This window comes from Anas platyrhynchos, chromosome 16, assembly GCF_047663525.1.
Source record: "Anas platyrhynchos isolate ZD024472 breed Pekin duck chromosome 16, IASCAAS_PekinDuck_T2T, whole genome shotgun sequence".
NCBI lineage: Eukaryota > Metazoa > Chordata > Aves > Anseriformes > Anatidae > Anas > Anas platyrhynchos.
In genome coordinates this window covers 4,160,785-4,186,709 of record NC_092602.1, presented here as the reverse complement: position 1 = coordinate 4,186,709, position 25,925 = coordinate 4,160,785, and the positions used below count along the sequence as shown (strand labels likewise).

The 25,925-nt window shown below is 63.4% G+C and overlaps 2 protein-coding genes across 7 annotated transcripts in view; one reads left to right on the top strand and one right to left on the bottom strand.

Annotated features, from left to right (window-relative positions):
* Positions 1-171: 171 nt before the first annotated feature.
* Positions 172-24,725, bottom strand: SMTN (smoothelin). Of its 6 annotated transcripts, XM_072024420.1 has the most exons (21): positions 24,561-24,723; positions 18,027-18,187; positions 17,723-17,816; positions 17,475-17,553; positions 17,036-17,367; positions 15,772-15,874; positions 15,207-15,520; positions 14,925-14,988; positions 13,732-13,809; positions 12,983-13,402; positions 11,855-11,946; positions 7,875-8,114; positions 7,658-7,733; positions 7,184-7,348; positions 6,259-6,321; positions 6,055-6,118; positions 5,520-5,690; positions 5,319-5,442; positions 5,090-5,241; positions 3,539-3,709; positions 172-1,217 (listed from the first exon to the last, which is right to left on the bottom strand). In XM_072024420.1, the coding sequence occupies exons 1-20, from the start codon at positions 24,609-24,611 to the stop codon at positions 3,565-3,567; spliced, it is 2,988 nt and encodes a 995-aa protein (XP_071880521.1). In that variant the 5' UTR covers positions 24,612-24,723; the 3' UTR covers positions 172-1,217; positions 3,539-3,564. The 6 variants fall into 6 exon arrangements, with proteins under 6 accessions (XP_071880521.1, XP_038043549.2, XP_071880523.1 ...); XM_038187621.2 differs by lacking the exon at positions 3,539-3,709 and having other exon boundaries at positions 24,561-24,724; XM_072024422.1 differs by lacking the exon at positions 3,539-3,709 and having other exon boundaries at positions 12,983-13,156.
* The window catches only part of MORC2 (MORC family CW-type zinc finger 2), a 53,601-nt gene continuing 50,475 nt past the window's right edge, over positions 22,800-25,925 (top strand). The window contains exon 1 of the mRNA XM_038187617.2: positions 22,800-24,056. The gene's annotated coding sequence lies outside the window, so the exon portion shown is untranslated. The remainder of the gene's footprint in view (positions 24,057-25,925) is intronic.

Genomic DNA, 25,925 nt, shown 5'->3' with positions numbered 1-25,925 from the left:
CTGTGCAGCAGGAGCTGTGCTTGCACAGAGGGGGCTCCATGCAGGTGGGGCTGCAAACACCCCCGGGCAAAGGGAGGCAGCCTTGCACACTGCAGGCAGGTTGCTCCAGGGGCTCCATGCGGCCACGTTGCTTGGAGGGGATGATGGGGAGAAGGACTGGAGGCAGAGGCATTGCCCTATAGAATAAACCTTTATTGTCTGGCTGGTGTTGGTACACGTGTCAACGCAGGTGTAGACGGTGATGAAGGGGTGAGTGGCACTGAGCACAACGTGCCCAGAGCTGGGGAGGAGCACGGGGGCTGCCTAGACCCTGGCCCTGGCCCCTCACGCCCTCCCTGCTCCCCTCCAGCTCCCCAGCACGTGGGTGCTGCAGGTCCCTGCCGTGGAAGTGCCCTGGGCACGTGAGTGCAGTGGGAAGCAGGGTGTCAGCATGGGGCCATCCCGGAGAGGTGGCACCAAGCAGGGACTGTGGTGGGCAGAGAGGCTGGCTTCCTTGCAGGGGGGGCCAGGAAAACCGCTCTCGGGCTGCCTGGAGACCAAGGCGCTCTGCCTCATGGAGGTACCAAAACCAGCAGTGCCCACCAGGGCCCCGGTTCTTGGAGGGGGGTCCGCGGGCTGAGCTGCACTTACGTGGACCCACGCTGGCTCAGGGCCCGAGGGCACCACCATGCCCCAGCCTCCCTGGGGAACAGGGGCACTGCCCACCTACAAACAATTCCTTTGAAAATGAATAACTTAATACGCTAGAGCATGGCGGGGGGGGTAGGGAGGAGGAGAACCAAGCTGGCTGCAGGGAGGGTGGCATCCTGGGCAGCACCCGCCTGGCACTGTCCTGCCCTGCCCACGCCTTCAGCCGGGCAGAGGCCGACCGAGGAGCTCCAGCGAGGCCGAAGCAGGGGGTGACCCAAGTGATGGATCCCCCCCCCTCTTTTCCCCAGGACCAGCCCCGCAGCCTCTCCAGGCCCTCCCGCCAGCCTCTGGAGCGGAGCAGCAGCTCCTCCGCACACCAGCGTCCCTGCGGGGAGGGGGCAGTGAGGTGTCGGGCAGCTGCAGGCCAGGGCAGGCTCTAGCACTCTTTCTGCCGCATGCGCAACTCGTGGCGACGCAGGTGGTTGTAGAGGGACTGCACATAGGTGAAGACGCACTTGGGGTCTGGCTTCTTCCCCATGATCATCATGTCTTCCACCTCCACCAGGGGCACGCAGTCTGCCAGCATCCTGTGGAGACGCAGGCCTCAGCACGGCTGGGCGGGCTGCCCCTTCCTGCAGGGGACTGGGATGGGGTCCGCCAGCGCTGGGTCCCTCTGTCCTTGGACTCACCCTGCCCTCCGTGCCCTTATCCTACCCCCTCCTGCTGCCTCCGAGGCCGGGCAGCCTGCAGGCACCGCTCACCCCTGCTGTCTCCCTGCTCCCCTGCCACCCGCATTCACCCTGCCCCAGCTCCTGCCCTGCTCTCCGTGCTTGCAGTCACCCCCCCAGCCCCTTTGGGCACGCCTGGCTGCAGAGGAGCCGCTGGAGTGTCCCTGTCCCACACTGCCCTTTGCTCCTACCCCACAGCCACATCTGCTGCACCAAGGGCTGTGCTGGGCCCGTCCCCAGCTGCTGCCAGCCTCATCGCTGCCCCTCTGCCATGAGCAGCACCCCAGCCAGCCCCCAGCACCCTGCCCCTGCCATCCCACAGCCCTCCCAGTGCCCGGTGCCACCCCAAACCCTGAGCTGGGGCTCCCGTCCTGCCAGGCTCCCGGCAGATCCTCAGCCTCGGGGGCTGCTGGCACCGCTGGGTCAGGTACGGAGGGGAGAGTAGGGCCAGCTCCCACCCCATCCCACCCCATCCCAGGCTGTTGAGAGTTTAGGGGTGGCAGGGGGGTGCCCAGGAGCAGAGCAGAGCTCCTGCTGCCTGCCCAGCTCCCAGCACCCCTCCCACCAGTCCCAGCTGGGCAGCAGTGCAGGCTGTGATGGGACCCAAAATAACAGCCCCGTGCTGAGGCCAGGGCTGGGGAGGAGGAGGCTGAAGCTCAGCCTAAGGCTGGGCATGGAACACAGCCTCACTTGGGACCTCCGTGCAGTGATCAGGGCTGGAGATAAAATGCTTCCAGGGTCCCGCAGTGCCTACACAGGCCTGGCTTCGTGGCGGTGCAGGCTGAGCCAAGAAGGGGGCTCATTGGGGCTGCTCCAACCCTACTGGGAGGATCAGACAGCTTGGCTGACACCCTTCAGCAAAACCCTTCCCCCAGTCCTCTCCCCCCTGTGCCAAGCTGTAGAGTCCCACCTGGATTTGCTGCATGCTTCAGTACCCCCAGCACAGGACCTGGAGGGGGGGACTCGGGTTTGGCACGGGCACAGCACAGAGCAGAACCACTGCTGGTGCCAGCCCTTGGGCAGGGAGGTAGGGGTGAAAGGAGCAGCGGGCTCGAGGAGAGAAACCCTTAGCTCCTGGGCTCCTCACGAGCGCTGCAGCCATGCTGGGGGGTTTCAGGCCAGCCCAGCAGCTGTGTTGGGGCCCTGCTTCTCTGCCTTGCTCCTTTGGTTAGCACTGCAGAGCTGGAACTCAAAAGGCCAGGGAAGCAGCGGGCCCTGAGCCCAGGACCTGGCTAGCACCAACCCCTCCACGTGATCCAGCAGCAGCCCAGGGGGGGCCACGCTCAGGGCCTTGGAAAAAAGCACCCGCCTGGTCACAGGAGGCCCCTGTTATACCGCCAGCCCAACCGTGGGCCCAGTCCCAAGGGTGATGGAAAAGCTAAGGCAGCACGGGGAGACAGTCTCTGTCCTTATAAAGGCATTGTTTGGGCCTCGGTGTGCTCGTGCAGTGCGCAGCCGGGGGAGAGGAGGCTCCAGCGCCAGCTGGGATGCCCCTGAGAACAGGCACAAACAGTGCAAGAAGAGGCAGGACCGGAGCCTTGAGTCACACTTTCCAGGCTCCCCTCTCTTTCCCATATAAGAGCAGGCAGCACCTTGGCAAGGGGGAAGGGAGGGAGAGAACATCCTCTGCCACGCCTGACCCCCACATCAGCCTCCACCCGCCCAGGGCAGGCAGCCCTGATTTTTGGGGGTGAGGAGGGCAGCAGCAAACGCAAGCGGTGGGGCTGGGGGGGGGAGGTTAGGGGGCGATGGGTGCTCACCCCTCACCTGGGCACAACTGCTATGGGTAAAATGCTCAGCACCCGGGCTGGGGTGGGTGAGCAGGAGGCCAGGGAAGAGCCCCAGCAGCACCGCTCCCACCAAGACCCCTGTGGCTGGAGATGCATCGCCCCCCACCCCAGCTGCCACGCTCCCATCCATGGCCACCATCTCCCCCCCGACCCCCCAGGGCTATTCTGAAAGCAGAGAGGAGGGCTATCTGCCCTCCACCCCGCTCCTGGCAAGAGGGCCACGGCTCTGCCCCAAAAAATGCCACCAGAACTCGACCCTTGCCCACCAGCATCCCCCATCCTCTCCCCCAGCCGCAGCTCCCCGGGCCCTCCTGCCGAGCACATGGCCAAGCTGCAGGACGCGGGCAGGTGGGTGCGGGGGGGTGGTTAATTTGACAGCAAGGTTCTCACCATCGCTCCCGGGGGGTGAAAATGGGCTACGACTTTTTGGTTTTTACCAGCCCCTTCTGGACCAGGCAGCGATAGAATTCCTGAATGTATGTGTACACACACTTCCAATCCGGCTCGCGCATCCGGACCATGTCCTCCACGTCCAGCAACTGCGGACAGTCTGCGTGCTTCCTGGGGGCAGGGAGAGAGAGGGACAAGCCAGTGACCGCAGCCCAGTCGGGGAGGGGGAGAAAGAGAGAAAACAAGAGACATATCAATGCAGTTCCCGTTCCTCGGGCAGACGTTGCTCTGCTCTCGCATGCTCTGGGGGTGCACGATGCAGGGCGGGACAGGTCCAGGCACCGCCACGCTCCAAGGCCATTCAGGTGAGATTTGGGGGCCAGGTCTCACAAGCAGGGGGACGGGAGGGTAGGGGCAGGTGAGCAGTGTGGACAGGCGTGAGGTCCAGAGGGAACGACAGAACAAGACAGAGGAGGGAGGGAGTGAGGTGTTCTGGCGCGCCTGGTGCTCGGGGAGCAGGTTCCAGAGCGGAGCAGTGTTCTATATAGCTCGTATATAGACTGGTCGGGAGGGCCAGGCAAGCCCAGCCCTCCTGCCCAGCTCCGCTTGGAACTGTACGGTACAGCCCTGGTGCAGGAAGCTCAGGAGAAGATGCTCACAAGAGCTGGAGGAGGAGGAAGGATGAGAGGCCACCTGGCTTCCAGGCCGGAGAGATCGATGGCTCTCTCAGTCCACGTACCGGTCCCCAATTAAGGCAAAAAGTCTATTAATAGGAGCGCCAAGACCCAGATAGACGGCCCCCTGTTCCTGCTTGCTCCACCAAACAGCACCACGGGAGCTCCCGGGAGCTCCCAGCTCATGCTGCCGCACTGAGCACCCGCCAGGGCAGGCGGGGACAGGACCCCCTCTGAAACCTGCCTGATCCTGCCCTGAGGCAGCCGCCAGCAGGGTGCTGGAGGGGAAGAGGAGTGGATGGGAGGAGAGACAGAAGGAAGGAGAGAGGGCCTGGCTTCCAGCCCTCCAGCTGGACGCGCTCCCGTCTCTCAGCACCCAGGAAAACCAGAAGCAAAAGGGGGAGGGAAGAGACTTGAGAAGCTGCGATGGTGTTTGAGCCCCTACAACTGTGAAGGAGGCGCCTGGCACGTACAAACCCAGCTCCCCGGTCCCAGCTCCCCAAGTGCTGTAATCCCTCACCCAGCACCCTGGAACAGGACGTACTATGCACAGCAGGGCAAGCTCAGAGCTGCTGCCATGCCTCGCAGAGCCTGCCCTGGCTTTGGGTCCTCTGCCCCACACCCAGGAAGCCCAGACCGCGTGCCCACCAGCTCCGCACCAGGCTGGGCTGTACCAGCCTCTCTGCACACCCAGGCACCGCTCTTCCCAGTGTCCCAACCTCATTGCATGGCACAGGAGAGCAATGCTGATGGGTGCTGAGCCCTGGGCACAGCCAGCTCCTCTAGAGCCGTTGCTCTTGCCCTGCCTGCATCCTCCTTGCCCAGTCAGCAAGGAGAGCTGTCCTGAGCGCGGGACACAGCACCACGAGTTACGTACTCTGCAGAGGAGAAGGCCACCTCGAAGTTGTGACGGCGATTCTGGGGTGTGAGCTGGCTGTAGTCAAAAGCCTCCGGAAAGAAGTTGTGGACCAAAGCACAGAAGGCCATGCCGTCGCTCCAGCTGGATGAGAAGTTCTGGATGTCCACGTGCTGCGGGGAGGGAGAGTTACCAAGGGGCACAGTGACTGGCCCAGCCTGGCCCTGGATGGGGAGAAGGTAGCACTGACCTCATAGCCCCGGGTCTTGGCTCTGCACCAGTCCAGCAACATCTGCTTGATGCTGCTGGCATTGGGAACACCGAAGCTGGAGGAGCGCTGCACGGCTGTGCGCGCCGCCGCAGGGTTCGGAGAGCTGTAGGAGAAAACACAGAGGGTAACACGCGCGTGATGTTTACCACTCCAGCTGTCCCGTGCCTGGCCTGTCCTCACCTTCCACCCTCCTTCTGCAGCTTCTCAATCATGGCCTTGCGAGCCTGTGAGGCAGATGTCTTGGGCAGGCTCTGAGCTTTCATCAGCTCCTTCTTCTTCTCAGCCTGGCGCCGCTCCAGTGCCGCCAGACTGCTCTGCCTTGAGGCAGTCTCATCTTCCCGGTCAAAGATGCTGGAAGCAACAGAGAAAGAGTCAGTGCAGAAGGTGATGCATGCAGGGAAGTGCACGCAGTGTCCTCAGACCCTTGTCATCACTGGCAGCTCAAAGACCACCCCACTGGTTCTGCCCCAGGAACGTGGAGGTGGCAGAACTCTGTGCTGTGAGTTTTCCCACCCAGGCTCCTGCCCACAAAGAGAACCCCCAGGCTGCTGCTGTGAGGACCACTGGAAAAAGTGAATGTGCTGGCTTTGGGGGTGTCCCCATATGGGGACAACACAAGCTGGACCAAGAGTGTGCAACCAGACAGCTGACACATACTGCTTTATCTGTCCTGCTGCTGGGCCGGTGAGGGCCCTGCAGAGGCACCAGCACTCACCTGCCTGTCTTCTTGGACGAGGAGCTGTAGGATGATTTGGTTTGAACAAATGTGCTGCTGCCATCTGCAAAGACAGAGAAAGAAGCCTCAGGCAGGAGCAGAAAGAAACAGAACTGGGCGGGCTGAGGGGCTCTCCACCGCATGCTCTGCGGTAGGAACGCCCCCGTGGTTATGCCGTGGAAAAAGGGCAGCAAAAGCTCTTACTGTCTGTTCTCTTCACATAACTCGACTCCATGGTTGTTGTACGGGAAGTCTTGGTGCCGTCATCTGCAAGGGGGAAGGCAAAGTGGGATCAGCTGGGTCGGGGTGACAGCAGCACCCACAGAAACTGACTGCTGCAAAGCACCCCTGTGTCCACAGAGCATGAAAGGGAGAAGTCCTGGACAGCCAGCGGGAGGAAGGGGCACAGCTACGTCCAGGACAGACAAGAAGGGCCAGACAGATGGCATGTGCCCTCCAGGCAGCAGAGACCAGGCAGAGTGGAGAGGCCAGGTGAAGGAGCGGGGAGGCAGGACGGCTGGAGCAGCTCTCAGCTTCAGTTTGCCAGCACGTCCAGGGATGCTGACAGCAAGAGGTGTAGGTGACAGGAGTGTCCTGAGGTGCAGAGAGCAGACAAGGCCTATGCCAACACTGATTAGGAGTACAGATCAGGGAGGAAGGCACTAAAACTGAACCCTTAAAGCTCAGGTCCCAGGCAGGCTCTGGGAGAGCCAGGAGACTCCCACATCCTCCTGAATCAGGAGGCTAACAGAGGGAAGGCAGCAAAACCTGGCCCTAAACCAAGGTTCTGCTCTCTCCAGGGTGCAGCTGACCCCATGCACCCACAGCGTCACCTCCCTGCACAGGGAGAGCAACAGAAGGTGCCTGGGTCTCTGTGCTGGACCCTGCCCAGGGCTCTGCAAGGCCCCGTGCATGCCACAAGCTGGGCTGATGATGGAAATGCCGGGGATCCTTGTAGATGGTAAGCTCAGGCCAGATCCAGGGCAAGTGGAGAGAGTGGCAGAGAGAGAAACAGCGGTGAGCCTTGGCAGCAGAGCACCAGGAAAGTTCTCGGCACAGCTTCCCAAATGGCCAACACGCCTGCAGAGCCAAGCAAGCAAGGCTCCTGCTCTGCCAGACCTGCCCTTACTAGACTGGATGAGGCGTTCTGTTTTGGTGACAGTGCTGCGGGCTGAGCCATCGGCCGACTGGGAGCTCTGTGTGGTAGTGGTCTCGGTGGTGTGGCCGGCCCTGCCCGCTGTAGCCTGGCTCTTCATCTCCTGCAGCCTCTGGTCCCGCTCCTTCTCCCGCTGGTCTGCAAATCACACGTGAGATGGCACCAGCAGCAAGAGGCGAGGGCCAAGGGGTGACGGACATGGGCCCAGCCATCCCAGGGTCTTGCCAGCTGCAGCCAGCCCAGGACCATCCCGTCAAGGCCAGGGGTGCAGCAGAAGACAAAACACCCTCAATCTTTACTACCAAGATGCCCCTGCTCAAGCAGCCTCCTCCTGGCTCCACCTGCAACACCTCTGTGGCTAACAGCAGCCCCACACACCCCAGCCCTCCCTGCAGCCCCGTGTCTACCACAGGTCGCCATCCAGCAGGCCCAGCAGCTGCCAGATACCTCGCTTGCGCTGACGCAGCTCCCGCATGGCGTTACGGATCAGTCGTCGCTCCTCGAAGTCCGTCGTCTGATCCAGCTGCAGGGGGGAAAGGGGAGGTTAGCATTTCCCTTCTGCTCTTCTCTCCAGCCCGGTTCTGAGACCCCTCGCACCCCAGGCCGAATCCTGTTCTCAGGAGCCCGCACCACCCTCAGGAGCGAACCACGGTGAAGGAAGTACCATCTTATCCAGAACGTCCTCATCCTCGATCCTGTTCAGCTCCTCAACGTTTAGCTTGGTCCTTTTTTCCACCTCCTTCACTTGGACCTTCTCCATGCCGTTGGGCAGCTCTGGCTCCAGCCTTGATGCCTGGTGCTGTTCCACCACCCTTGGTGCCTGGGGCTGCTCCACCACCCTTGACGCCTGGGGCTGCTCCACCACCCTTGGTGCCTGGGGCTGCTCCACCGCCTCTGGTTCCATCTGCAAGGACAGTGCCACACGCCTGAGCCTCACCAGCCCTGCTGCCCGCTCGGGGCTGCTCGGGGCCCAAATTCCCCAGGAGCCTTTTTGCTTGCACAGTACCACAGGCGGCAGGAACCGTGGAGGAGATGTGTGTGGTGTAAGAATTCACAGTTGGTGGGATTCTGTGCATGACAGCAGTGACCAAGGCAGGCAGGGGAGCGTCACGACCCCCAGCTCAGCACACCACAGCCCACCGTGCCTTGGGAGACTCCAGGCTTTCTCTTATCTGTTTCTACTCTGGCTGCTGAAATGTCCCCGGACATTTCCCACCGCAGCCTGGGGGTGTCCGCGACCCACCACAGCCACCAGGGCCTCCAGCAAGGCAAGGGGGAACCCAGAAGGACCAGGCTGGGCCACACCACGCCTGGTGCCTCGCAGCCGGCAAGGTGCTGGCAAGGCCAGTGCGCACCATTAGCAGCAAGGAGATTTCCAGGGAATTAAGGGACTTAGTGTAAAGAAGAGCTTGTGGAGCAGATCAAGAGCCTCCCTGTCATCCCTGCTCAGGAACTAGGCCAGCTCAGCCCCCACGGGAGCACAGCCGGGATGCCAAGTCCCTTTCAGCGCGACCCCCAAGCAATGTGCCGCAGGCAGCTGTCCAGGCCCAGAATAGGGCCTGGAGGCGGTGGGCAGGAGGTGTCAGCGGGGGCCTGAGGCAGCCCCACCGCACACCTGGCCCCGTCCCATGGCCCTGCCAGGCGTGGGGCAGGCAGGCGCACGCTTGCTGGCACCCGGCTCCCCGCTCAACCCAGGCCGGGGCCCAGCAACGCCTGCGCCCTATAGCGAAGCCCAAAGTGTGGCAGGAGCAGCGCAGAGCCCAAGGGCCAGCGCAGGGCGAGAGGACGCCTGCAACTCGAGCCCGCAACACGAGCCCGCACGGGGGCTGCGACAGCTGCCCCGCAGCAGGCAGCACGCCCTGCGGCTGGCACGCCAGCAATGCAAAGCAGGCAGGCACCATTGGCTCAGGCTCGGGGCCCTGCCTGGTGCTAGCCTCCCACAGCAGTGAGCCATAATCGCAGCTAATCCCGGTGACGCTGCCTGCCCGTTCCGGACACCCACTCTCGCAGGCCCTCCTGCTGCCATCCCTCGCCCCCAAGGGCTTCTGCTCAGCCCCCCGGCTCCGCACCCGCTTGGCCTGGGGGCTCCAGCTTCAGCTCAGCGCCCTCGGCCCCACAGTCCACGGAGATCCAGGTCAGGACAGTGCCACCCTCCTCCCCCAAAACGCCTCCCCCCCTTCAGGCTGGGAGCCGCCTGGAGCCCGGACCAGCCCTGCTCACACTCACAAAGCTGTTGCTCCGGGAGAGGTGCACGGTTGATTGCTGGCGTGTGCTGGAGAATGTGGGTGGATGGGCCACGGGGCTGCCGGGCTCCTCGGTGCCCTCAAAGTGAGCGCAAGGGTCCTGTGCTTCCAGAAAGAGGGTGCTGAGGTCCTTCTCCGGGGGCTCCTGCGGCCCTAGCCACAAGGCCAGCACGTCCAGCCGGCGGCCCAGGCGCGCCAGCTCTGCCCGCAGCACCAAGTGCTCTTCCTCCAGGTCATGCAGGGCTCGGGCCAGGGGCTGCACTTGCCGCAGCGCCTGCTCCAGCTGCCCCTCCACTGCCCGCCCGAAAGCCTGCAGCTCCCACCGCAGCTCCTCCAGCTCGGCAGCCCCAGCCTGAGCCAGGCCCTCCAGGCTGGCCCCCGGCATGGTGCCGGTGGGCTCCAGGGCTGCGGGTGCTGCGGCGAGAGCCCCTCTCAGCTGCCTCCTGCTTTTTATATGAGCTTCGGGGGCACCACCCCCCCCCGGCTGGAGACCAGCCCGGCTCCACACGCCGGCTCGGCTATTCTTGTCGCAGCGGCCGGGGGTCCCGTGCAGGGGTGCTTAGGCAGGCGCTGACACTTGGAAGGATTTCCAGGCCCTAGGGGACCAGGTGGCCCAGTAACAGGGACGGGGGGGGGGTGGAATGACACCGTGGGGCAGGGTGGGTGCCAGGCAGCTGCTGCAGGAAACCGGGTCCTGCCTCTGCCAGCCCACGGCACCCTTCCTGTCTGTAGGTGCCGTCATGGCCAAGTGGCACTGGGGCTCTGTGGGATGAGCCCTGGGCTGTAAAGGGAGGCAGACAAAGGCAGCAGCCCCGTATGATCCACCCCAGCCGTGCTGCATGCAGACAGCCCCTCCTGCACGCAGCCCTGGTAGCTCAAGAGACCGGGAGGGACCTTTTGCCTTCCTTTGTCCCTTCTGCCTCTGCTGAGGACGCCGTCCCACGTCACCCACGAAACACAAACCTCTTCAGCTCCAGGCCAGTGAGGGTGCGGGGCCCTGTGCCACCAGCTGTGACCGTGGGACCCCACGGGGGGGACCCATCTCCCCTCAGAGCACACAGCTGGATGGCACGCCAGGTCCCCACGCACCAAGCACCCCCAGCACCCCCAGCGTGCCAGCAAGAGGTGCACACCACAGCAGCCACTGTCCCCCAGCTCCACGCACGCTACGGGTCCCCTCAGACTGACCCCTACCTGGCAGGGCTGGGGGCAGCACAGCCTCTTCCTCCTCCACCTCCCTGCCCGCTCTCAGCACACCTGGAAGCTGCGTCTGCCACCGGGCAGCTGAAGTGTCCTGAGCCCCCCCCTCCCGGCACGGCAGCACTGCTAATACCTTAATGAGAGCTGACGGGCCGTTGGGGAGAAGCCTGCGCGAGCGCGTTAGCACAGGGCAGTCATCCTCTGCGGGCAGTAAGCTGCCCCCGGGCAGCAGGAGCTGCATCCTGGTGCAGGCAACATCTGCAGCCAGCCCCCCACCAGGCTGCAGGCACTGCCTGCTTCATGCTGGCAGAGGCAAAGGCTGGGCTGAGCCCACCACGAGCAAGCAACGCTCCGGCCTCCGGCGCTGCCATACCCTCAGAAGCAGGCAGGCAGGGCTGGCATTCAGCCTCGGAGGGCCATGAGTTAGAGGCAGCGCTGCTCTTGACAACCCAGCTTCTGCCAATGCCACTGCGTGCACGCATGCTTCGCATTGCCCTAGATGGCCAAGAGCAGATAAAAGCACTTGAAGAGCTGTACACACCGGACTGCCTCTTGGGCACCTCCGACCCATCGCCCTGCGCAAGCCCTGCTGCCCCAGCACCCCGGGCTGCCTTCAGATCTCCCCCCAGAGCTGAGCCCCAGGGGGCAGAGGTGGTGGTTCCAGTTGTACCCAAGAATCCCTGTGTGCCAGGTAGGCACAGCTTGAGAGCACAGAGAGAGGAATCGGTGAGACCCCAGCCCACTGCCCCACGGCAGATCGAGGGGCAGAGCCCCTAGGAGGTGTTTGCCACAACAGGCTCTGCTGTTTTATGGCCAAGCTCCGTTCCCAGGATGGAAAACACAGGGGTGGGTGGCTGAGCTACCACCACCCTAGGAGGTTTCTGAGATCAGAGGGAGAGACACACAAAAACCTTCTACCTACCCCCACCCCAAGCACCTGTATATGCTGTGGCACAGACTGGAGCGCACAGGGCTCATCAGTCCAGGGACACAGATCTACACGCAGACCCCAGAAGCTCCCCCACCTGTAGGAAAATCAGCTGGAGCTTCCAGCTCATCCCACCACAGACAGCTGCCTGCCCCGACCCACAGAACAGCACGGCTGCTCCCCACCCCACGCCCAGGACCCTGCACGCCGTGCCCAAGCTAGGCACAGCCCTGTGGCCCCCAGCCCCTTCGGACACCACCTGGGTACACTCACCTTGACGACATTGCTGCTGATGCAGATGCTGCTGCTGCCGCTGGGGATGGTGGTGATGCGGATGGGGGTGCTCCTAAGCCCCAGGGTAAGCTCTGTAAAGGAAGCCACGGGTACTCGGGGCTTGCTCCAGCCTGGCAGGCTCAGCCCTGCACTTATGGCTGGGGAGAGGCTCCGGCCCCTGCCAGGCTGTCTGCCTGCTGTGTGCATCCTGCCTCGGCAGCAGGGCGCTGAGCTCTGGTGCACGGAAAGGGCTCTGGGGACAGCTGATAAATGTGGGAGCTCTTGCAGGAGGGGGGAGCCAGGCCCCCCTTTACCATCCCAGCACGCCCTAACCCCCCTAAGAAGGACAATTTCCACAGCTCTCCATCTGTGGCCAAGACTCCCTGGCGTGAGGGACAGCCCCGGGAGAACACGCGGAAGCATCCTGAGCCAGCAATGTCCTCGTGCAGGTTGGCAGGGCTGGACTGGGCATCGTGCAGCGACGGGAATGGGATGATGCATGGCTACTTAGGCCAGTGGGAGATGGCAAGTCTATGGGGACGTGGCACGGATATATATGGGGCAGAGGACTGGGCAGGATGCAAGGATAGGGCGGTGTTTTGGGGCCAGATGGGTCAGGGCAGCCCGTAGGGACAAGAAGAAAGAAGATTGTGGGAACAGGGCAAGGACCATGGGAGTGGAAGGGAGTGTGGCAGAACAGCAGGGCCAGGGATGGACCTCGGGGACAGATGGCCTACGAGCACAGGGACGTGCTGAGCAGGCTGGGCGTTCCCTGCCAGGGTCTAATCTTTTGGCAGAGCCCACGCTCAGCCTTCTGGCCACCAGCACCCAAATCCCACCAGTGCTCACCTGCCTGCTGCTGCCCACCTATCCTACTGGTCTACCCCGACAGCAGCTGCCCACGAGCCCAGTTGCCACCCTCCTGCTTACTGGTTTCCACCCGCTCCCCGGTGCCCACCAGCCCCTGGCACCTCCTCGATTGCTCACATCGTCCCTCGGGGCATCAACCCTCCCGGCACATCCTGCAGCCCCTACGGCCGCTCCCCGCTGTCCCCCCCCCCCTCCTTGGCACCCACCACCCCCAGCGGGTCCCCAAGTGCCCCCAACACATCCCCAGCCGGTGCCCACCTGCCCGCTGGCTGCCGGGGGCGGCCACGACGCGGGGCGTGAGGGACTGCGTGAGGGGCTGCACGCGCCCATCCTTGATCTCGATGGTGAAGTAGGTCTTCATGCCGTCGTGGGCAGCGGCGGCGGCGGCGGTGGCAGAACCGGAGCCGGTGCCGGAGCCGACGGGGCGAGGGCCTGCGGGCGGCTGGGCCGGGCTCTGCTCTGCGCCTCCGCCGCCGCCGCCGCCGCCCCGCGAGTTTTGAGCGATCCCCGACGACGGGGCCGAGCGCGGTCCCCGCTGTAATTGGGCGGGCCCGGCCCGCCCCCCCCCGCCGCCCGCCCCCTCGGGGCCACCCGATGGGGTCGGGGCTGCCGGGGCGAAGCGCTGGGCGCGCTCCCGCACCGAGGAGGAGCGCTGGATGGGGCCGTCGGGGCTGGGCTCTGCGAGGGACAGCGCAGCCGGGTCAGCCCCGGGGGGGGCTGGCCGAGCATCCCGTCGAGTGTCCCACCCGTGCACGCAGCCCCTTAGGGTGCCCCCGCCACATGCACGCTGACCCCAAGACGCCCACGCCACCGCTGCCACCACCTCGAGGGGTCCCCACCTCGCGTTCTGCCCCCCCGGAGGAAACGTGCAGGCAGGCAGAGACTTTGCCACGCGGCATCGTGCCACCACGAAGCTCCTCGCTTGCCTGGGCTCTGCTGCCGGGACACCTTCCCCCCCCTCTCCCTGGGGAAGCACGGAGAGAAAAGAGCCACCACGGGGACCTTACCCACGCGGCCGGCCGGTGCTTGCTCCCAGCGGTGAGTGTTCAGGCGAGACGGGGTCCTCGCTGCGTCCCGGGTGGGCGCTGAGGTTGGAGAGGAGCCAGGCAGACCCAGATGTGCAAGGAAGAAGAGGAAGGGAGCAGAGGGTGAGCACAGTGCAGGGCTGTGTTCTCAGCTGCCCCTGATGGATACAGCACCCCCGTCACCCCATGTTGCCCAAAGTGCAGCACCAAAACCCACTGGCACCTGCAGTGCAGACTTATAGCATGAAAAGGAAAGGGAAAGACCAAAGCGTCCACACCCAGGTGGGCACCAAGAACCTGGGGACTGTGCTGAGGAGCTGGGATCATCCCTGCCCCTGTGGGACCCTGTCCGAGCCAGGCCAGCCCAGCATTGGCTTCATGGGGAGGAGGGTGGCATACTCGCCAGGCCAACCACCACCAGGGACTTGACCTTCAGGGTGCCTGGGGCTGCAAGCTCATTTTCACTCTTTATTTCCTCCTGGCACAGCAGAAGGGAAGGATTTTCCCAGCAGCAGGACAGGGCATCTGTTGTTGCCCGACGCGATCTCTCAAGGCTGCCAAGAGGACTCAGCCAGGCAAGGAGGTCCCGGAGCGGTGCTCAGCTCCCGGACAGGCCAGCGAGCACAGCCCCGGGTGGGGGGGGGGGGGTGCTGGGGCCAGACGGGTGCTCAGCTCCCAGCCTTATTGGGACAAAGAATGCAAAAGGCCGGGGTTTACTGCAGGCGCAGATTCCCTTTCATGGCCCTGCAGCAGCCCGGCCAGTAGCTGGGGGACTTGTAAACACCGCGCCTGGCACCCCACCGCCAGGACCGAGGCCTGGGCCAGCCCCACAGCAGCTGGAAGAGGGTCAGGCCCACAGCCAGGTGGCACGGAGTCACCAGCCACCGTGTCCCTTTGACCTGGCCGGTTCCAGCTGCTGCATTCCTCTCCCCGAGTCGCGTTCCCAGGGTTCATGACCCGTGGACTCGGTGGCGGCTCTGGGGAGGCTCAGCCCCCAAGCAGGGCAGCGCATCCATCCTCCCAGGCGGCCTCCCCAGCACGGGGCCAGAGGCTGCTTGCAAGGGCAGGGCTGGGGCAGCGAGGCCTGGCACTGTGCAGGGTGCTGGCACCCACTGCTGCTGGGGGAAGCTCCTGCCTGAGCTGCTCCGCGTCGCCCTGTCGAGGGCTGCCCTTACCCGCTCGCTTCTCCTCCAATTTCACAGCCTTCCCCGACGCCTGGCCTCGCACGCAGATGACAAACTGCAGGAGGGGAAAAGGGCAGTGCAGTGAGCTGGGGAGCTACCCGACACGCAGCCCCCCTGGGCTCCCAAACCCCCTGGCAAGTCACAGCCCCCAAGGGCAAGCACTGGGACCAGCACTGTGACAGCTGCCTCCATGTGTGGCACCTCCAGCCCCTGCTAAGAGGACCTGGGGGGGATGGTCTCAGTGTTTTCTAGCTTATGCCAGCATTCCTCTACCTGGTTGCCCTGGCTGACGGCACCGGGCCGGTGCTGGGGATGCTGCTCTGCCTGGCGGCTTTGCCCCGTCCTGCGTGGGGTCTCCAGCTGCTCAGCGTGGGGCTCCTGCGTGGCAGAGGGGCTGCTGGGGCTCTTGTCTTTCCAGGAGGCCTGGTACTGCACTTCGCACTCGGCCACGCGCTGGGTGCATGGCTGGACCCGCTCCAGCTCCGTGGGGTGGTCTTCAGGCTTTAGGGCTGGAGCAGGCTCCGGGGCTGGAGCAGGCTCCGGTGCTGGGTGCAGGTCTAGGATCACCAGGGCTCCCGAGGCTGTGCCTGCGGGGGAGAAAAATGGGCTCCATGCAGGGGAACCTCAAGCTGCCTGTGCAGCATCGCCACTCCCAAAAACCCAAGCAGGCAAATAGCTTTTCTGACCCAGCCTGGGCTTTTAAGGGGATTTCCCCCATCTCCCCCTCATACCTCTCCATCCTCCTACTCCCCCCAACACCCCAGTTTTCCCCACGCTCCCAGGCACTGCTCCATACCCCAGGTAGTAGATAGGGTAAATGGCATTTACACGGACTCACCCTGGGCACTGGGTTTCTGGGGCCCTCTCAGCTGCTGGCTGTTCAGCTCCTGCGTCTCCGTTTGGCCATGCTCCTGCTCCACAGATGCGTCTTGCTCATGGGCCTGGGGAGAGTCGGGGTAAGAGCCCAGCCATGCCTGCTGCTGTCCCCACCCCAGAAGGCTCATTGGGGACAAGCGTCCCTACACCTTGCTGCTTCCACTGCCTTCCCCAGACTACATTTGGCTGCTGGCAACCTGCTGCAGCACTGTCTGGGGTCAGAGAGCAGGCAGGCAGCACTGGGCAGGCTGGAGGGATGCTGTGTGCACTGGAATGTGATCAGAGCCCTCCCTTCTACCATCCCCGGGGCTCCCAGCACCCCTGAGACAGGCAGCAGGACACAGAGCTCCTCTTGGGTCCCCCTGTGCCTCCTGCTGCCTGTTCATGGCACAGCAGCAGGTCAGCCTCGTCCAGCATGGATCGCAGGAGGTGGGAGGAGAGGACAGTTCCTGCCCCGTGCCCCTGTCCTTATTCCTCATCTCCAGGTATCCAGAGAGCCCCACGGCAGTAGAGCAGAAGGAATCCGGGGTGACACGGGCTCAGATCCTGGTGTAACTCCAGGATGGGAGGAGGCAGAAAGGGGACCATGCTCCAAAGTTTCACAGGAGAAACCAGTCCTCAACCCTGTACCCCACTGTGGACTCTGTCTAAAGGAAATGCCTCAGCTTTTGGAGAAATTGGCCAGGTAAAGTGGGACAGCCCCACTGGCTGCTCGGGAAACGCCCCTGCACAGACAGGGGCATCACTGCCAGGCAGGAAATTTGGGGTTGCACCCATTCCTCCTGGCTGTGGCCCTCTGCTTGCACCACCAGCTCAACCTTTCCCCACTTGAAGAATCATCACCGGTGGGCTCCAGCCTAGCTCCAGACCAAGCCTGGGCCCCTTGAAGGTGAGCAGGGACAGCCAGCATGGGGAAAGGGTGGCCAGCTGCAGCAGCAACTGCTGGACAGGCCCAGCTGGACCTGGTCCAGGGCAACATCTGACGCTGGTCACAGCTTGCACTGGTGTCCTGGGTGCTCCTGTGACCAGGCACAGCCACATCCCCAGCGTCCCCAGGCCCCCCCAGAGCCCTGCTTCACCCCCAGTGGCACCTGCTCCAGTCCCCTAAGGTAAGTTAGCCACATATGCATGGGGGTTTTTCCCCGCAGAAGGCTAGCACTGGAGCCCAAGAAAAGGGCGAGGAGATGTCCAGCAGTTCCCCTGTTAGCAGCACCCTGCACACTCACCACAGGACGTTCGAGCTCCTCAGCAGGCAGCTGGTCAGCATCTCCACCGTGGCTGCTCTCCTCTGTCCCATCCAGCACCGGCTGCTCAGCATCACCCCCCTGGCTGTCCTCCACACTCCTGCCTACAGCCAGGGCCTCGTTGCTGCCCTGACAGCCGTCGTCCACGCTCCTCACTGCAGCTGGAAGCTCGGAGTCTCCTCTCTGGCTGCTCTCCCCATTCCCAGACAGAGCTGGCGTTTCAGCATCATCCCTCTGGCTGCCTTCTGCAGGCACGGCTGGGGGCTCGGTGCCGTGCCTCCGGTTGCTCTGCACGTTACCAGCCAGGGTTGCAGCTGGATGAAAGCAAAGAAGGCGTTTAGGAAGGAGCTGGCCACATCCCAGCACCTCTCGGGTAGGGGTAGCAGCCTGCCCTGGCGGAGACACGGGGAGAACACCTCACCTTCGATTTCCTCAGCCCGCAGCTTGCGGATGGCAGCCCGGATGAGCTTGCGCTCCTCGTATTCGCTGGCCGCTCGCAGCTGCAGAGGCGAAGACCCAGGAGTGAGGCACAGGGAGGACCTTCCCACCGCAGGCTCTCCAGGGTGGGGAGCAGGGAAGCCTTGATGACCCCCGGTTCCCCCACACCACCCTGACCTCGAGGTAAGGGGCTAGGCAGGGCCGGGCCAGACCCCAGCAGCAGCTACTCACCAGCTTTGTCAGCTCTTCCACATCGGTGATTGATTCAAGCTCCCGGGACAGGGAAGCCAGAGCCTTCTGCTGTTCTTCCTCCAGCTGCTGGGACCTGCACGGGGGCCGGGGCATCAGAGCAGCCAGCGGGCAGCCACGGTGGGTGCTTGGGGAGCAAAGCACCACGCAGCCAACAACACCCCACGGGCAACGGGGTCCCTGCGCACGCAGCCACCCGGTGCCAGGCTGCTCCCAGCCCCACACCCATCAGCGTAGGGGAAGGAGCAGGGTGCAGATGAGCGTGGTCCCCCCAGGCTGTACTCACCGCAGCCAGTTCTCCTTGTTGTCCTGCCGGTGGCTGCCGCGCTCGGGTCGGAAGCGTTTGGATGCCAGTGCCTCCTCGTCCCTCTCCAGCTCCTGTCGCTGCAGCTCCCTGATGGCCGAGCGGATGCGGCGCCGCTCAGCCAGGTCCAGCGTGGCCTCCAGCTGGGAGGACAGGGCAGGGCTTGGTGCTGTGCTCCCCCCCGGGTGCCCACGCGCCGTACAATGGGGCCGTCTGTCCTGCTCGGCCCACGCGCGCGGCACACACTGCCTGGCACTGTTGGCCCTACACAGGGCAGCGCAGGGCACCCCCCTCCCCCCTCAAGGGACAGCAAGAGCTTGGCTTTGGCATGGGATGGGACACACGAGGCTGAAAAAGCAGGAAGGGAGCTGGGCACCATGGCTGGGACCACGCACAGCAAGGAGATGGGGCGCATGGCACCCGTCAGTGGCCTGTGGGTCAGTCCTCTGCCCTCCCATGCCAGCAGCATGGGGCAAGCCCTCTTGCCCCCTGCAGCAGCACAGACGCTGCCCAGACCCCTCTCACATAACCACCCATCTCACTGGGAGATGCTGGTGCAGTGGATCCTAGCATCCCCCCTGGAAAGGATCCCCCCAGCACATCCAGCACCAGGCGGGCTCATCACTCCCCTCCAGCAGCACCGAGGGATGGCAGTTGGCTCCTGGAGCCCAGTCCAAGAGCAGGATCTACCCCAAAACAAAGTCCATGTCCACGCACGGGGTGCCAGACCTGTGGGGAAAGGTCAGGCAAGGCAGACACAGCCTCGCTGCCTTCCCGCTGCGGGACATCAGGAGCAGTGCTGGCTCCCAGCGAGGGAAGCGAGGGGGTGATTTCCCATGGAGCTTGTTAAAAATAAACCCTGTGACCCACAGCAGCTGCTGTCAGCATCAAGCCCCAGCATGCTGTGAGTCACAGCATCCACAGCACAGAACGAGAGCATCGGTCCCCTTCCCTGCAGTCCCACAGGACGCCACCAGACCACCAAGCCAAGCACGGAGGCTTTGGGTCACAGCTGAGCGAGAAAACCAGCTTTTGTCCCCAATCTGAGCCCATCCGCTCTCGAGCCAGGTTTGTAAGCAGCACAGCAAGCTTGGAGCGAGCCGGGGGAGAGCCTCAAGCCACTGCGGGTCTGCTGCACACCCTGCAGCTCCCAGCACGGGCTCTCCTAGCAGAGCCATCGCTCTCCAGCTTCTCCTCAGCGCACTGGGCTGGGGGTAATATTTCCATCCAGGCTGAGGACAGAAGGTGCAGGGACCCTGGAACAAACCTGCCTTGCACTGCCCCAGCGGCAGCTGGAAATGGGGTACCTGGACAGCTCAGTGACGATGCTGGGAAGCCCCCAGATGGCTGCACCTCCAGGCTGCTAACCCTCAGGGCCACCCTGCAAAGCCAGGCAGCACGGGACACGCGGTGTTAAGAGATGAGGCTCCCCTCTGCCTCCTCACCTCATAGGCAGCAGCTCAAAGCACGAGTTCTCCCTCCCATTTCCCTCCTGGCACCCCCTGCTGGGCCACCAGGCTGATATCAGCAGGCTGCAGCCAGCTGTCACATCCTGCACAGCGCCAGCATCCTCCTCCTGGGCTTGCAGCCCCGCACCGTGACGCCTACCCCACAGACTGGGGGCTCTCAGCTGGAGGTTGCGCCTCTGCGGGCACAAGAGCAGGGAAATAGATGGGAAGAGCCAGAGCTGCTGCGCTCCCGGGACACGGGGAGTGTCAGGGCAGGACACCCAGGGAGGAAATCGACCCCTCCATCCGCAGGGCCTCCCACTTCCTATCAGAGCTCTGAAACTGTGCTGCTGCCAGCACCCTTGGGAAGCTGCTGCGAGGACAAAGCCACCAGCAGTGGGGCCTCTCCCCATGTGGGTAACGGGCAGGGCACCCTAGAGACAGGAAAGATTTAGTGGGGACTCCCCCAAGCAACTTCTTGGCACTTTTTTGCACGGAAAAAAGCGCCCAGAAAAGCTGGAGACCCTTTGGCCAGCTCGCTCTGTGCACGTTCCCCAGCAGCAACCCTACCCCAAGCCTGAATGGAGGAGAGCTGCGTCCCTTACAAAGGGGGCAGGTCTTTTTCTGCTGGCTCCACGTGCAGCAGAGAATTCGGGTCCTGGAACAGAGTGAAGTGAGCTGTGCACCACGTGGAGCTGTAACAGCATCGGGCAGGGCAGCAGGGCCAGCCCCAGCCCATCCTACAGCCGCACAGCCCTTGCCATGGCAGGCCCCAAAGCACAGACAGCTTCCCTGCTGCCTGCACTGGGGTGGGAGAAGCCTCTGCTCCTGCAGATGAGATGCCCTCAAGGCAGCAGGAGGGATCCTGGGGTCACCCTGTGCTGCCCAGCCAGGCAGGAACCCAGCTCAAGGTGCACAAGGTGATGCCAAGGGTCCGGGGAAAGAGATGGGGACCACACTGATCACACCCAAACAAGGAGCCAGGTGGAGCAACGAGCCAAAAAAACAGGGACCTGCATGCTCTCTGAGGTATTTTCATGGACCTGAGGGAGGGGGTTGGAGGAGGATGGGGAGGAACAGTGGCAAGCGAGGCTGTCTGCAGCTGTGCAAAGGCCGTAAGGACAGAAAAACTCTCTTCCACCCCATGCTGAGAGGTGGAGGCCCGCACCATTCGCTAAATAAACTGCTGGCTGCACGCTGCTCGGCCCTGGCACCCAGCACAGGAGGCTCAGAGCCTCACAGCCGTGGTGCAAAGGCAGCTCCGTGGCTCCTACAGGACCACAGCGTGGTTCACATCGCAGCGCAGAGGACACCCTGCTGACCCCCAAGCATGCCCGACAGCCCCCCTGTGGTTCTTTCAGTGTTACCCCAGCTTCACCCTGCTCAGAGCAGCCTTTGCTTCTCTTGGGGGCAAACCCACAGCAAGGTAGGGGTGAAAGGCAAAGAGAAATCGGGCAGCAGCACTTCCAGAGGTGTCCTGCCTCCAGCACCCCAGCTGCCGCTTAGTAAGATGAAATCAAGAGGGAACTCACTGCTGGACAGACGGGAGGGAAGGAGAACAACCGGGAAGGCTCTGCCCTGCCCAGGAGGCTCTGGATGGGATCTGACCTGCAGCTGGGTCCCGGTGGGTTCAGCACGCCTTTCCTCTGCAGGAGAGATGGCAGCGGAGCAGGAGAAGGAGCCTCATCCCAAGCCCACGTCAGCACAGAGCCAGGGCAAGGCAAACAAACGGCTCCGGAGGCTTTCGTGGCCAGCAGCGAGGGGAAAAGTGCCGGAAACCACAGCTGGAGCCAGGGGTGGGAAGGGGCCACGGGGCCCGGCCCAGGCTGCAAGAGCAAGCCCGGAGCTCAGGACATGCCAGGGCCCCACGGGCCCTGCCCAGCCAGCAGCAAATTAACGGTTGTGAGCAAACGCCCTCCTCGTCACACACACACACAAAGTGGCTTTGTGAGCAGGGCGCTGGCAAAGCCACCCCTGGGCTGCCTTCCTGATGATGCCCAAGCCTGGCGGTGCTCAGAGCCTCGCCTCAGCCCCGGCCTGCCAGCAGAGGGCTGCAATTAGCCCCGTAATCAGCCCCGCAATTAGCCCTGCATCCACCCACCTCCGCGAAGAGGTTGAGCTCAGAGGGGACACTGAGCGGGCTGGAGCTTGGCCACGGGGATGCTCAGCTCTGGGGACAGGAGCCAGGTGCATCCTCAGAGGTGCCACTCACACATCAAGTGCCACTCGCCCCTAAAGTGTCCCCTGCGGCCCCGCTGTTGTCACTTTTGGGAGGATGTGGAGAGCTCGACTGCCTCCCAGGCAGAGGAAGCAGGAAGGACAGCCGGGTGGCAGGGATGCAAAAGCTCCTTGGGGCTGTAGCAGCCTTGCCTAAAGGCTGTTGGATGTAAAAAGAAGGGTTCCTCACGCCTGTGACTTTCCTAGCTCAAGCCTGCCCTACCCCTGCTTCTACCTGATAAGGGATTTGCATCCTGCCTGCCTAATTAACCATCCTGACACCTGGAGAGGCTATGAGAGGGGGGTGTCCCCTAGTCCAGAGCCAGCAGAAGGCAGCCTGGTGCTCGGCACGGCTCCAAGAACTCCAAAATCCCCGCTGCTTCCAGCCACGCATCAAAAGACCAGCCCTACAGCTGCCCTGCCAGCCAGCATCTGCTCCAGGCTCCTCCAAGGAGCCCGTGGGAGCCAGGTGGGTGGCAGAGGCTCCCCTGGTCACTCCTGGCCCAGCCCGCTCCGTCCCCACGCAGCAGCACCCCCAGGGACACCAGGCTGCTGCCGGGAGCTCATTTGCTGGGAGAAAGGAGGAGGAGAACAGGACAGAAGCTGAGGGATAGGGAGAGCGAAGGAGTGAGGAGGAAGCAGTGGGAGAGGCAGGCAGTTTTCCCTTATATGGGCTAATCCTCTTCCAGCTGAGTGGAGCCAAAACCTAACCAAAAAAAAAAAAAAAATCCTTCCCCGCCTCACACGAGCTTGGGACGGGCTTTCCCCAGCCCGCTCTGCAGAGGCACGGGGAGACCTGCACCCACCAAAAACAGCCACTGCAAGGCTGGGTGCAGCCAGGGCAGGAGGAAATCTGAGGGCTTAGGGGAAACAACCATCCTCCGGAGTCCCCCACAGCCACAGGGAGGAGGGGACAAGCCACAGCAGCCAGGGATGGAGGGGCAGCCTCACAGCTTGCAGCAGGATGGAGAAAAACACTCTGCTCATGGACCTGTCCGCAGCCCCAGGAGCATCCCTGTGCTCTGCCTGCGTGCGGCAGAATCACAGGGCGAGGTGGGGGCAGCTTCTGCCTTGGACACCTGCCTGGCCGGGGAGCAGCACGCACAAACAGTCTGCTGCAGATTGAAGGCACCAGTCCCCACCCCAGGCTGCAAAACCCCATCTGGTTTAGAAGAAGAAAGCCCTAGGGAGAAGCACTGCTTGCTGCTTGGGTGAAATCTGCCTCGCTAGGCGGGCCAGGGACCCAGCTCCATCTGGACACTCGACTCACCTCCCTGCCAGCACCCCTGGGGCCTTGCATCAATCCGAAGAGCTCAGCGAGTCTCAGGTGGGAAGCGGCAGAGCCAGGGCACTGGCAGGATGGGGAGAAACCCAGACCAGCCGTTCCCACATCTCTAGGGTCACCCTTTGGCTCCTGCTTCATCTCAAGGGCAGTGGTGGGCTCTTTAGCTGAAGCACAACTCAGCCCGTGAGCAACTCTGCTACCCAGCCAGCTCCTTCCTCAAGGATGCTGCTGGCCACAGCAGCTCCTCCGGTGCACAGGGAGCAGTAGGAGCCACAAAACCCTGAGTGGCTAGCACAGCATGATATCAGCACACAGCAAGACCCAGGGATTGCTATTGGGATCAAATTGCCTTGTACAACAGTTCCCTCCGAGCCCTTACACCCCTCTTGCCTTGGTGAGCACAGGGGACAGGTCTGCAAGCTGTCACCCAGAGGCAGGCAGGGTGGGAAGCTCTCTGCAGTACAGCCCCCACGCCAATCCCCTGCCCCCAGAGGTGCAGTTCCCAGTTCCCCAGCGCTGCCCCAGCACCCCGACCTTTTCCTGTTCCCCGCAGACGTTCTTTCCAAGCTGACTCAGCTTCCTGCCGCTCACCATTCCCCAGTGCTGCTCCAGCGCTTGCTCCCGGCTACCCTGCGCTCAGTCAAGGCACAAAGGAAGCCCCCCAGCCCCGAGCCCACAGAGCAGGGGATCAGCTTTGGGGAGGCTGAATCAGCGGGAAGGCATTGGCCTGTCCCAAGCAGAGCAGCATCCTGCTGGGGTGTCCCCTGTCCGAGCAAGTGACAACCCCGCTCCTGCTTTTGGGCCACACGAGTGTTAACGGCCCATGAGTGCACCCAGTGCTCTCCTCCTGCTCTTTCTCTTGGGGGACTGGAGCTGAGCAGGGCAGCAATTCCGCGGGGACTCTCGGGAAGTTGCTCCAACCGCTGCCGGGATGCCCGGCACAGCACCGCCACGGGAGGCAAGCGGCCGAGACTGGAAAGGGCTCAGCTCTCGGGGCAGAGAGGAAGAGGAGACCTAAGCCAGATAAAGCAGACAGCACCTTCCCCGCCTGGCAGCGAGCAGGTAATCGAGGAGGCAGCAGGAAACATCTCGGCTTGGAGCTGCCAGCCAAAGTGGCAGAGCCACCAGGCAGATGTCACAGCCTGAGCACGGGTGCGAGCAGAGGCCAGCACAGGAGGGCTGGGGTCTCCAAAGGCCAACAATGGGGCAAGAAGCGGACTATCACTAGCACTCCCTCGTGCCCAGACCCCTTCCTTCTGCCAGGTAGGGCCCAAATCTTCCCTTGGGACCCTTGGGGCCAAGGCACCCCTTTATCCCACTCATCCCACCCATTTCCCAAGCTGCGGAGCCCCACGCGTTGCAGCTCACGGATACGGGAGCAGGAGCTCTCCCAGCCGGCGGGAGGACCCCGGCCTCTAGAGGGACCCCCGATCCCTCTCTCCTCCTTTACCGGAGCCCCAGGGCTGGGGCACACACCGATCCCCCAAAAAACCCCCCAAAAAAACACCCCGGGGCCGGCCGCAGCCCCGCACCGAAGCTCTCCACCGGCGGCGGGGGGGGACTCACCAGCTTCCTCAGCGCCCCTTCGTCCATACCCAGCAGATTTTCCTGGGACATCCCGGCTGACCCCCCCCCCCGTCTCCCCGACGGCTCCCCGGGGTCGCAGCTCGGAGCTCGGGGTCCCTCCGGTGCTGCCCCCGCCGAGCCCGAGACAACGAAGGGCGGCGCGACCCCACCGCTCCGCCCCGCTCCCCGCCCGGCCCCGACCGGTCCCGCCGCAATTCGGGGGCGGGGGCGGCCAAAGGGTGGGGATGGGGGCCGGGCCTGTGGGGTTGAAGCTGCTCCGGGTTTCCTCTGGGTTTCCTCCGGGCTTTTTCCTCCATCCCCCCCCCGTCCCGGTTTTTGGCTGCCCGGTGGCTGCGGGGCGTGGAGGGGGAGGACCGGGAGAGAGGAGGTCGCGTCCCCGTGTGGCTTGGTGCTGACCCCCCAAGAGCCCCCTTGGGTTCTGATCCTGCAGGCATGGGGCAGCCCTGATGTGGGAACCCTCCCCAAAACCCCTCAAACTCCCCAAACCCCGGGGCAGCTGGGTTTGGGTTCGTCAGACCCCATCCTCACTGGAGGTCAGCAAGGATGGGATAGGGAGGGTTGGTGCGGGGCTCAGCATCCCTGGGTGCTGAGGGATTGGGGCTGGGTGCTGCCCCCATACCCAGTGGGACCTTTGTGGTGCAAGGCCCCAAATGGGTCCGGGGCACTGCACCCAGTGCCTTGTCCGCTGCTGCCACAGCACAGCGCGGTTTGTTTGTGTAAAAGGAAACTGTTTCGTTTGGAATTAGAAAGGAACAGGATACATCATGGAAATATTTCTGCCCAGTCAGCCTTTTGTGACAGCTTTTAGCAAAAACCCCAAATTTGGGTGTAAATCTGCCCGGAGAGTGCCCCTCTGGGCTGCAGCTCTTAACTCTTCCTTCCCTGAGAGCAACCAGGGGTGCGTGGGCTTAAGGAGCTGCACATTTCCCTGTATCACCCCCGTGTTTGCAGCGCCTGCATCCACCCAGTCAGATGTGTAGTGCTGCAGTACCACAAAAAAACAGACCCTGGTGTCACAGTGGGGGACCCCAAGCTCCTCACCTGTTTATCTGCAGCCCTGGGTCTCCGTTATTTCTGGACAAGGTTCCCCAGAGGGAATAAAGCCTGGCCTGCCACTGCCCAGAGATGCTGTGGGCTCCCAGCTGCTTTCAGCTCCTGGAAGAAGGAGAGGACGTGCTGGCCTACAGCCCTACCCGGCAGCCCAGAGACCAAAGGGTTTCCCAAGATCAGATCTTCTGGGAGCTTCCAGCTCTCTGGGAAGGTTTCTGGGTGTGGAGCGGGACCACAGGAAAAACAGAAACCACTGCAGGCCACAAAAAAAGGGGTGCAATGGAAGTGCCTGGT

Bases quoted from the DNA above. Each gene is read 5' to 3' on its own strand.
- SMTN (XM_038187621.2), bottom strand. From the start codon at position 24,611: ATGTCCCAGGAAAATCTGCTGGGTATGGACGAAGGGGCGCTGAGGAAG. The intron at 18,188-24,560 runs GTGAGTCCCCCC...CTGTCCTCCCAG, and splicing joins AAGGGGCGCTGAGGAAGCTG to CTGGAGGCCACGCTGGACCT. The intron at 1,218-5,089 runs GTACGTAACTCG...GCGTCTCCACAG, and splicing joins GTGGCCTTCTCCTCTGCAGA to GATGCTGGCAGACTGCGTGC.